The sequence below is a fragment of the Branchiostoma floridae genome, chromosome 4 (genome assembly GCF_000003815.2).
Source record: "Branchiostoma floridae strain S238N-H82 chromosome 4, Bfl_VNyyK, whole genome shotgun sequence".
NCBI lineage: Eukaryota > Metazoa > Chordata > Leptocardii > Amphioxiformes > Branchiostomatidae > Branchiostoma > Branchiostoma floridae.
In genome coordinates this window covers 20256410-20268457 of record NC_049982.1, presented here as the reverse complement: position 1 = coordinate 20268457, position 12048 = coordinate 20256410, and the positions used below count along the sequence as shown (strand labels likewise).

Sequence of the window (12048 nt, the reverse complement as noted above, 5' to 3'; positions counted from 1 at the left end):
AAATTATTTTTGGGATTAGGTGCACTGGTGCACCCACGCTTAAAAAATTGGGTGCACCAAAAACTTTTTGGGTGCACCACTTAAATTTAAGTAGAATGTAAAAAAAAACTAGTAACAAAACTTAATTACAAGCTACCAAATTCTTAAACAAGTAACATGACAGACATTTTTATTATCTATTATCTAACACTTAGATGTCAAGAATATGATGTATACTAGTATACATGATATCTTTCCATACATATTAACCTAAGAAAAAAATTGGGTGCACAGTTCCAATTTTGGGTGCACCTGGGTGCACATGCACCCAGTATTTCGAGCCCTGCTGTTTCAACATTATATTTATAGAGCACATTTGGTGGACCAGGAGCTCCACCCAGACATGGGGTGTGGTTGGGAGGAAGGAAGTGGTCCTGGCCACTGCACTCTTTAAACAAATACTGGCTCCTGGTTTATTCTGACCTTTAGCCTCCACATCAACACTAAAGCTTAATGTATTTTATAATCTGACTCTGTCAGGAGTCAAGCCTTTCAGGGCCAAAAGACCAGTGCTCCAAAATGGAGGGATTCCACTGCACCAACAAACTCTTGTGAAGGGTCCATTTCCCAGAGTACTGCTCTTGTGTTGGAAAACATATTCATGGTAGTCTGGCCTAATGGCAAGCATAACTCCCGTATTACATTTACACTTTTCAAAAACTATAAGAAATATCATTACAAAGAATCCAATCTTCACTAAATAGATACAGGTCTGGACTGTCTGGTGTACATTTCCTTTCTTCACAAGTATTATCCTGTGCCATATTACTAGTATATCACATGTACAATATTAGGTTTATTCAGTCTATCATATCGTAATGAATAAGTCACACCGAAGAGACTATCTGTTGGTGTAATTGAACCAGCCACAAGAGACTGGACTGGTATTACTGGACACATTTCGGGTCATCCTAGTTCAGGTATGGTGATTAGGTTACAGGTATGTCTCACCTGGCCTTGCACAGGTAACAGGACTTCAAAGAAAAAACATGAATATTTACAGGACACATGTAAGGCACAAGGTGCTCATGGTATCAAACATCACACAGATCATCCATACAGTAATAGTATATGTTACAACCATGCATAAAAATTACAAAGCTTTTTTTTAATTGCTAATCATTTTCTTTTCAACTCAAAATTCAACCTTTATAATAGTTTACTTTTGGTTTTGACTGAAGTCACTGAACACTAAATGGACATTATGTTCCAGAGCAGAACAAAGCTACATTGAAGCTATAGAGTGCTAACGGTGAAATGTCTTATAGTTCTGATAAGACATGTTATGTGGTGACGCGGAGAGATATGGGTGATTTGAAACTGAACACTGTTCCAACGTCAGAGACGTGTGGCTAGCTCAAGGTTATAGAGGACACCTATTTTTGGCTAAGTCTATTTCTAGTCCAGCCATTAAAATGATATCAAGAATAGAAGAGTTGAGGCTGTCAAGATGTCAATACAAAAGTGGAGGTGAGGCAAGGCCACATGACCTTCACAGCCTCACGTCCAATTTACTTACATTTAGTCTCAGATTGGCTATTATGAAATATGAAATTGTCCAATTTCTGGTGGGTTTGAACAGATTGAATGAAAATGAAATACATGTACAGTAAATCAGTTGCAAGCCCAATTGGGAAACTTGTTAGCAACGCTGAGGCTGGCACAAAGACAGTAAGCCTTCAATCCCATGCTTGCTAGCTGTAGGAGTTGGGCTTTTTTCCTGATAGTACATCTGTTCTATTAATCTCTTAAGACCTGGATACAAGAAGCCAAGTGCCAATAGAAACCAAGTGCAATTATATAACTGATAATACCATCAAAACAAGTGTCAGACTCGTAGAGACTTATGCTACATAAAATTCAATAACAAATTTTAAAAGCTTTAGATCCTGATCAGCTTACCAGATGTTCAAAACCAAAACCTCAACAGATCTTGACCCAAAATGGTAACTAACCTTTGTCATCTAATTACTAAATTAGAGTAACTCGTTATTTTTCTTCTTTGAGGACCATAAATTCAGTTACTTTTGTGGTGAATCTATTTCCTTATAGGAAAGAAAAGGAAGTTTGTTCGTATTCTAAATATGCAGTTGAAATAATTTTATAGTGTAGTAGAATACATGTTAAATGCATACTTACTGAGTCAACAACTTGTTTCAAGATTTAAAGTACTGGGATCTGCACTTGAAGCGATTCATGATATGAAATCATCTGACATATCATATCGTATATGTCTCTATGATAAACATAAGGTCAGTGACAGCATACCATCAAGTAAGGTCAGTCACTTTAAAAGCTCACGACAGCCCCAAGGAAACCCACCTTACCAGCAGGGATTCCCAATGTTTGGTGTCATGCTCATTGGCAATGGTTCCAACTCATCAACAATTGGAAGCACAGATTGACCTAATTGGCCATTTGCAGCTGCAGACATGTCATGATTGCCCTACATGTAGCTCAAGTACAGCTGTAGTATGTTTTTACTGACGATACCAATCTAGAAGCTAGTTACTTTGAGCAGCTGAGATATTTCTAATTTTTAAAACAAGATCAAGATGATTTTACAAACCTGTTCGTTTCTACAGGACACCTGCTGGTTTCCGTGGAGACCGGACGTGCCATTCTCTCCGTTGTCAGGCCCTGTAGCGTCACTAGGGTGCAGGGAGTGCATGTCACCCACTGGGGCTCAGTTCCGCCGGCTGGGAATATACAAAAGCCTGCTCAGTGGTAGACTTGTGTCAGGTTCAAGTTAAGACTCTTCATCTTCACCTACAGCAATTTTCCCTGAATTCTTCAGAAACATCTAACACTTTTACCCTCATGCATCAACCATTTATAACAATGACAATTATATAACAAAATTGGAACATACATGTACAAATGTAGGTTGAACAAACCATTGGTAAAGGTTATAACTTATAGTTTTCCCCATTCTTTTATGCATAGAAACCACCTAATTAACTAGAATTCCACAACCCCATCCTTCAACAAATGATTTTAATCTTTACAACTTATGTATTGTGTGTGTTTGTCATTAAATATGCAAATAAGGTCCTCATTTGCATGAATCATAGCATTCATTTATTCAAAAAGCATAAGGTTCCGGTTAGGAGTTTTTTTAAGATTCGGGGCCGATTTGACTGTCTCTGAGAAAAGCACTATCACTTCTCAAAACATCGTTTTACGGACAATTCGATGTTTCCGATAGAAACGGGTGCTTTGTCGCTGACCGACAGACTCATTTGACATTTTCTGTAGAAATGTTATTTTTGGTAAAAACCATCATTAAAATATAATTTTCACCCAGAAATTGTTAATTTGGGGGCTTTTTTTACAGGCCGCTACACGGAAAAAATGAATTTTCCTGGGATAATGACTAATATGGCAATGAAGGTCAAGAGTTCTTCTGTATACTGAGCAAAAAAGGAAGAAAAGTTATCCGATACGTTTTCCGCGAGCTCCGATGGCGCTTAAACACCCAAAACGCACATAGAATGCACGATCTGGGTAATCAGGCGACGAAACACTTTACCGCTATCGCGTGCACTAATACCAGGAAGTGTTCGCCGCACGATCAAATCTCCGACACCATAAAACGCTACGAACAACAAGCATTTGGAGAAGTATAAAAGATTATACATTGCTAAAGCGATAGCCGGAAAATCTAGAGCCAAAACTATAGAGACAACCTCTGATTTGCGTCTTATTCTTAGGGACTATTTAGATATCTGGTCACTTGAAATTCCGAACCGGAACCATAAATCATATTAGTTGATCAACTCTGTAAACCCAAATAACAGAGTGAGACGTATACAATCTATCTTAAGAAAGAAGGCTATGATAGCATTTTCTGATAATTTATGCAAATGAGGTCCTAATTTACACAATCAATATTCAATGGTGTTCACCCATACATTTGTAAATAACTTCCAAATACTGATAAAAACATAAGTTTCTTGGCAAAGATAAATCTTGAATTTGAGGTATACATAAATTGATCCAAATCCATGAAGCTGACTTGTATTTCTGTGGTTAGAATTCCTTCCTCTTCTACAAAAAACACAAGGCACTAATTGAGCTTAGGGGATAAATAATTGAAGAGTAAAGTTAAGAGCTTCTAAACTGATGAAAAGTCCACAAACCCTTAGCATATTTCTGTACCATAGAATTATTCTCATGTCATTTTCTCAGTGGTTTGCATTTCTATACCCTGCAAACATGAGCATAAAACTTGTACTAAGATGGACCACTGGTGGTTAAAGTAGCAGCTCTTTACCTAGCTGGACTTACACAAACACACTGAGTAAATGTCACCAGTTAGGCCATGTGTGTTTAGTGGTGTTCTTACAATCACCTACAAATAGCACAATATAAGGCAGGCTATATATACACAATGTAAATGAGACACATTTATCAAAGGTAGACCATTTGCATTGGTGACCGTTTGCTAATGGGCAAAACATTACTTGACTGGAAATGTGTTTAATGTTGAGGCAATGGCAGGTAATTAGTATTAAGCTGCAGGAGCTGAGTGATAGTATAACATAACAGAAATATGATATCTTCCCTGTAAAGTTGCTATGGTCTGGGAATAGAATAGTGGCAGCGGTTACAGATACAGTACAGGACTAGGATAATAGTGTTTTAAGAGATCTTGTTAATGGAAATAAACATACATACAATGTACTATTACAAAATGTATATGTCAAATAATGGACTTCAGTTCATCAGTCAATGGTTTGTGCACCTACAACATGTGAACATAATCTTCGGTAGCTTATAACTACATTGGAAGTTGTACAGAAGAACTACATATAGTTTCTATAGTACACTGATAGTTAAATCTTGGGAAATGCTGTGTGAAACTTCATTTGCATGTAGAGAACTTCATTAAAACAGGTTACACAACTATGAATTCTCTTGCATGTAAGTTATCAGTATTACCATTGATTACCATAATCAATCAAAAGTGCAAAGGCAGAGATCTTGAATCTGAAACACTAGACTAAGTCCTTTTATGTTATGATACTGCATACAATCATATACTATAGAATACAACATGGGGTATTTTGTATCATCCAAGGTGTTATATAATTTTTTATATCATGCCCGAGGAAACTCGAGTAAATCACAAAAGAGAGCAAAAGACGTGACATTGATGGCTTTTAACGTACATCGCATCAACAACTTTATATGTCATTTCAATTAAAAAAAACAAGCAGTCAGCTGTTCAAATGTAAGACAGCAGCACATACAACTAACAAGCGATTTCAAATCATTCAAATTCAAGTATGGAGCCCTGGGCCATACATTACCGTATAGTACGGACCAGTCCAAACACTGGTATTAAACAATTAGATATGGCCTGCAGCTGGGTATATTATTATAGATACAACTCAAATTTACTATCATTTTACTTGTTTTCTTTAAGTTGTAGAGAGCCAATTTGTTCCGCATGAAAAGTGAATGACACATCCATGTATAAGTGTGCACCTGTCTGGGGTACGTTTACAGCTACTGGTTATTATGCACGTCAAGCAATTCTGAGCTTTAATTGAATAAAACTGACATGCCGGTCCTTATCATACCCCCATACCAAGAATACTTCAAAGATACAACGTTAGGGCTCGAAATACTTTTTTCTGCAACATTGAAAATTACCCGCACCAGACAAATTTTACCAGCACCACTGTGAATTCAAGAAGTATGCATGATTCATACTAAAATAGTTCAGGAACCATTGCTACTTTTCTATTATGCCTTTATAGGTGGTAATAGTGCAGCTTATAACAATTCACATACACCTACATCGTAGGACATTTATGTATAAAACCCAGTATATGGACCAGTGCAGGTATTAGGTGCACGTAGACACCATAGATATTTGCACAGCTCCAATTTTACCTGCAAGTTAACCTGCAGATGCAGGTGGCATTTCGAGCCCTGTAACAAAATGATTGAGACACCAGCTGCAGCTTACAAGTCGGTATGACAGGTCCTTTGAAAGTTTGATAAATGCCTGCGAAGCTGACTATACACTGGCAGATTGATGATTATTTATAATAGACCTTACAGAGTGTACATGGCATCCCGTAGGTAGCTTTTCTATAGTCTGCTCAGTCAATGCTGAAGACTTGGTAAATTTAGTAACATAATTGACTGCTACCAAGTGAATGTGAGCTAAAACTACCCATGATGTAGAATATAAATTGAATTCCAAAGTAAAAAAAAAATGTACTAAAAGAACAGAAATGAAGAACCTGCTGTTTAGTATACCAATATACAAATGTGTCATTTGTTCAACCTTCCTGACTTCTTACTCTTAGATTTCATTATGAAGGCAACTTTTTTTTGACAAACTTTTTTTTTTCAAGTTTGCTTCCGTTTTAGGGTTCCCAGAGGAGGTTCTTCAGATGATCATATCAACCTGGCCTTACGTTAGTGTTACACAACAATCTACTGTTCTGCGAACAAAATTGCATTTTTGGAAGACTAGTTAACAGAAAAGTCAGACATACTCTGATCATTTGCTAGTTCCATAACTTACCTACTGCTGGTTACATCATTCATTGTGCTTGAGGTATTTCTTTGCAAAACAATCGTTGTTCCTCTGTTCCTCTCAACAAATACATCTTTATACCAAATATCAGGTTTGTAGCTAAGTTTTTACATCCCAACAAGATTACCCAAAATATGCCAATTCAAATGATACAACGTTAACCCTAACTCTGCTGATGGCTTCAATAAAAACAAGTTTTTAAAATGCATGTCAGCGATGGTCAAATCACAAAAAATGGAACAAATCAGATCACTGCAGCTACTTTGAGGGGTATAATGAGTAATGTTCAACAAAAGCTACACGTGTTCTCTTAAGTTTATTGTTGCATTCACTACACCAAAGGACAACCAGGCAATCATCGAGAGTGGACAAACAAATAAAGTGTTCAGCCATGGGGCAACAAACTGCTACTATCCATGTTATCTACTGGCAAACATTTTCCAGAAGACAAAAGCATGAGGTAAACATGTGGTAAGTATGCCAGGATTGTACTGTTCAAACAGCCCAGCAGTACACAAACAACTGGATACAACAAACTGGGAAAAGTGTAATGTCCTGGCCTTCTTACATGTACATGGAGTATTACATATGAAGATTCTACGAATTCATGGAATTAATGCAATTTCTTGATCAGGAAATTCAGATTATCGAGCTTAATGATGATATTGTGAAAGAAGAAATTCACCGAATTCACCAATTTTGTACATACATATGCTGTGACGATTAACTATTCATTTCTTGATCTACCCTTGACCTACCATTAGGTATGATATAGTACCTGTTATAAATGTTGTAAGTAGAATTTGCCAGTTAGATTTTGTTTCCTCCCATTTCTTATGGGATGCATTTCAGAGATGACATCACTTCCTGTTCCCATGGTGCTCTGCAAACAAGTTTAAGTAGATGTGCTGTTGTACTTAGTCACGACTTTGTACTCAAGTATCCCCGGCTTAAACTTTGTTGGCTTGTGTTATGCTGGTTACCAAATCAACAAAGTGGCATCAGTATGATACTTGTAAGTTTGTTCAATTCATTGTAATGGCTTTCCAAAACTGCACCATACTAGAACTTACGAGCCACTTTAGTGTGAGCCGTAGCCCTACACCAAAGTACTGTAAATGCAGAAATGTTCGCGGTGGATTTATATTCGCGGTTTTCGCATTGGCCATTTCACCGCGAATTTAAAACCACCGCGAACATTTTTCCAGGGCATTAAGATACTACAGTGCATGGTGCTACCGCGAAATTAAAACCACCGCGAAAAGTTCTTTTTCCCGCTACCGCGAAATTAAATCCCCGCGAACTTAAATGCATTTACAGTATTTGCCATATTGTCCTGATGTACGTCATTGCATTTGCTACAGTTGAATCAAATCTATAACCAATTGTTAATAAATGTGGGGTTGAATTGTTTGATATCATAAATACAAAAAGGCACAAAGAAATCACTGACTTTTGCAAGCCTTTCACTAAATCTTATGTTATAGGATTATTGTTAAGTTTATGTTGAATGATTTGTACTTGTAGCAGGGCTACTTTGGAAATTAGTTTTAAATTTTTCTAAAACTGAAGGGACTATCCTACAAGATTGATAAATAACTAGACAGGACTAGAAAGAAAGACCCAGATGTTCATTATGACCAAGATTCACAAATCTGGATTCACCAGGTAGGCACAGGACTGAAGTGATTCCATCCGAATCCACTTCTGAAGTAGATTTGACCAAGGAGCTTTTATAATTAAAAGCTCCTTGATTTGACTTACCAGGTACTAGTAAACTAGTACCTTCCAAATAGATCTTAACTTACAAGAACTAAGAACTGTTCATACCAGAAAAAATAAAATTAAAAATCCTAGGCCTGGGTGAATCATGATTTGCGGACCCTAAAATATAAGTGGGTTCTTACAATAAAGTGTTCTCACCTGTTCAACTCACCTGGGCTCAATTCCAAAGGAAAGACCAGTCACGGCATCAACAAGGGAAAGAAGCATTGAGAAAATCACTTCTGCAAACTCAGCCTTACACAGTCTGGTCATCAAGCTCTCCTACTCCACTAGCCACTGAAAATGTAATCAATCAGTTACTTTAGTATGTTTAAGTTATCAGTACTTCAGATATTCAAACAGGAAATGGTCACCAGTATATAGTATACATTTTGTAATAATATGACTTAATTGAACTGTGACTGTTTGTTCTTACTAAAAGCACTTCAGATCAAGAACAAAGACTGATAAACATATAAACTTTGTGATTCCCTGCCAAACAATTTTTTTACATAAAAATTAGCAAATAAAAGTGGAATGTGGCTGAAAGATGCTTTCTATCATACTATAGGAAATCTCGTCACGTAAACATGGGACAAACAGTGTGCAATCTTTATCATTGTTTGGCAAAACAAGTCACTAAAGGAAAGGATAATTGTAAACAGACATATTCTGATGAATATCAAATCAAACACAGTGGATTACTTACTAAATCAGTAAATGAAACTAAAACGAAATTTTTCCAAATACAAAATGACTAAATTTCAAAATCAAACTAGTATCCATTCTGGTAAGAAGATTAATGCTTTATCTTTATCATTCTGAAATGAACACTGTCACTGGGGTTTATTGTATTTCCAAAGGATAGTATATTTCAAATGCAGGCCCACAGTGTGAACTATGTGAACTGAAGGGGGTGAGGGTGTGTCTTTTTCTTGCCCCAGTCTCTCAGACACAATAGCAATCGATTGGATCATTTACAATTTCAATCCTATTACCACTATGTTCCACGATGATGTAATTCTTTGCTCAGATGAGGTTCCAGCTACATGGAAACCTTCTTTAGACACAAATGAACTTTCCCTTGTGAGTTGACTACCCCCCCCCCCCAACACACACCGACCAGTGACATGAATGTCGACAAAATCACGCGATCACGTATGTGAATTGATATAGCCAACGACCAACTGTTTCATATTGACCATTAGAAGACTATAATTTTATGCAACAGTATACAAATTTCTACAGCACAATCATTACAGACAAAATTTGACACACATGACGCCCCCCACCCAACAGAGAGTGACTTGTAAAACGGTCTAAACGGTAGGTTTTCCCCTAACTGTTATCTAAAGCTGACTGTTGTGCTGAGTACGCTGAGGTAGCAATTAAGGTCTTTACTTACAGACCAGCCTTTACTACCATCGGTTAGTTCACATTTATGGCATTGATCCGTGCTGATCTAACGGGATCATTGGTCAAGTAAGGCACCGAAAAGTACCGGTCGACCACACACCACGAGTGATCAAAGTTTGAATTCGCTGCGCGCTGCAAACTTCAAAACTTGGCCCTTCTGTGCAGACTACATGTAACAACTGGAATCTGCTTACCATGTAGAGATGTTCGCCGTATAACTCACTCGTGGCCGGCAAAACACCAGATTCCTACAACACCGCCAGCCGACGTGACAGTCCCGCCCGTAGTGTTTGTTGTCGGAACTGGTCGTCTGGTCTGGCAGGGCACTGTCCCGCAGGGCGCCGGACGCTGCAGTTTTCATAAATATCACAAGGTGGCGTAATAGACCATGGGACAATACACCACCGCACCACCAGAGATCAATGCCTCTACAAATGTAGGTCTAATTTTGATAACTTCAAGAAATCACTGGTATCTGTTCAGAAAGAGTTTTGACAAGAACGTATGAGAAAATAGTTAACTATCAAATGATAATCTGGTATCAAAACTACTAGAAGGATGGCTGGAATCCCAGTATTGTGTTTATGTTTTTATTCTCATATTGAATGTGAACAGGATCATTAGTACCATCGCCAAGAGTGTTATGTTTTGGTGTGTTTGTCTGTCTGTGAACAATATAATCCCAGAAGCCTTGTATGTATGATATTTGGTCTGCAGGTGCTAGGAAATTGAAGGTCAAATTCAACAGTGGGCCCCCTAGTGGACTTCCAAGATACTGCAGTGGAACTTTCAGTTTTGAAATCTTGTGTTCTGGATATGCTGTGGTCATGATGTTTAGTGATAGATAGCCTTTGGGGCAAGCAGTATGTGCAGCAAGTTTGGGCCCCCTTATAGCGGCTTTTTTGGAACGATAGGGGCTGGTTTTGTTTGTTTACAGGCGAGAATAACTCAAGTGTTGATGGATCATCATTATACTTGGCATGCAGATAGCCCAAGTAATGACTTACATATTAAGATACATTCTATGCAAACCAACAGTTTTAATATTACCATATCAATAAAAAAAGTTTATAAATCCACAGTATTCTATGATAGGACCATAAAACTTGTCACATTGGTAACTGAGAAAGAGAGAAATGTGGAAAGATATCAATTATGCAAATGAAGATCTTATTTGGAAAGCACTTAAAACAGTTAGGGGAAAACAGATAAATGCAAAAACAGGCATTAAAACACACCTGAAACTAGTTGTAAATTGGAGCACTTTTATTTCCAGTGGAGCCCTACACCAACTCTGCTAAAAAATGCACTACATATCTAAGAATCACATCTGTAAGGTCACATTAGGCCAAGGTGAATTGATGTTATGGATGACATCATCTGGACATATATGCGAGTATGAGAGAAAAAGCTTTCCACATTTCAAAATATACTTGAAATCTAGCTGCTTATCCCAACCAATCCTGCCAGCATGCAAGACATCTATGGATATTCTTCGAGTCCAATGGCGAATGATTTCCTTGGAAAAATACATTTAGATGCAAGTGGATGTCATCCATATTATTAACCAAGTCTGTGTGAGCTTGGATGAATTTTGCCAGTCGAACATCACACACTCATAAGTGACACTGTTTTAAAGGCAACTTTGGAAGCACTAAAATTGACTATGAAATTCAAATACATTTTAAAACTACAGGTACACTAGAGTTACAAGCATTGAATAGGAAGCACTAAAATTATGAAATTCAAATCATACATTTTAAAACTACAGGTACACTACAATGGCAAGCATTGAATAGGAAGAAATTTAAATTATGAAATTTAAATTATACACTTGCAAACTACATGTACACTAGAAATGAATATGAAATACAAATTATACATTTGCAAAATACAGGTACACTATATAATTCCAAGCATTAAATCGGAAGCACTAAAATTGTGCAATCTAAATTATACATTTGCAAACTACATCGACACTAGAATTGCAAGCATCAAATAGAAAGCACTAAACTTATGAAATTCAAATTATACATTTGCAAACTACACGCACACTAGAATTGCAAGAATTATAAATGCAAGCATCAAATTCTATCCTTGCTTACAAACTACAATCGGTCATGAAATATGATAAATTGACAGTTGCGTTGAACTAGGAAACAGAATTTCCTACTTTTAAATAAAGTTTTAAACATGAAGAAAAATACTATTTCATAATAAAATTTTCCCAACATATTTTGAAGCAATTTCTACACAAAAGAAGGATGGAA

General features: G+C 37.0%; 1 protein-coding gene across 3 annotated transcripts in view; it reads right to left on the bottom strand.

Moving 5' to 3' along the window:
• Positions 1 to 10117, bottom strand: part of LOC118414021 (1-phosphatidylinositol 4,5-bisphosphate phosphodiesterase epsilon-1-like) — a 42182-nt gene extending 32065 nt beyond the window's left edge. For 2 of the 3 annotated variants that reach the window (XM_035817743.1, XM_035817747.1), the window contains exons 1-3: positions 9973 to 10117; positions 8522 to 8659; positions 2609 to 2738 (exon numbers count right to left, since the gene is read on the bottom strand). In XM_035817743.1, the coding sequence (XP_035673636.1) occupies positions 2609 to 2710 (102 nt within the window). In that variant the 5' untranslated portion in view covers positions 2711 to 2738; positions 8522 to 8659; positions 9973 to 10117. The remainder of the gene's footprint in view (positions 1 to 2608; positions 2739 to 8521; positions 8660 to 9972) is intronic. The other variant, XM_035817744.1, reaches the window with a different exon arrangement.
• Between the last annotated feature and the right edge of the window lie 1931 nt (positions 10118 to 12048).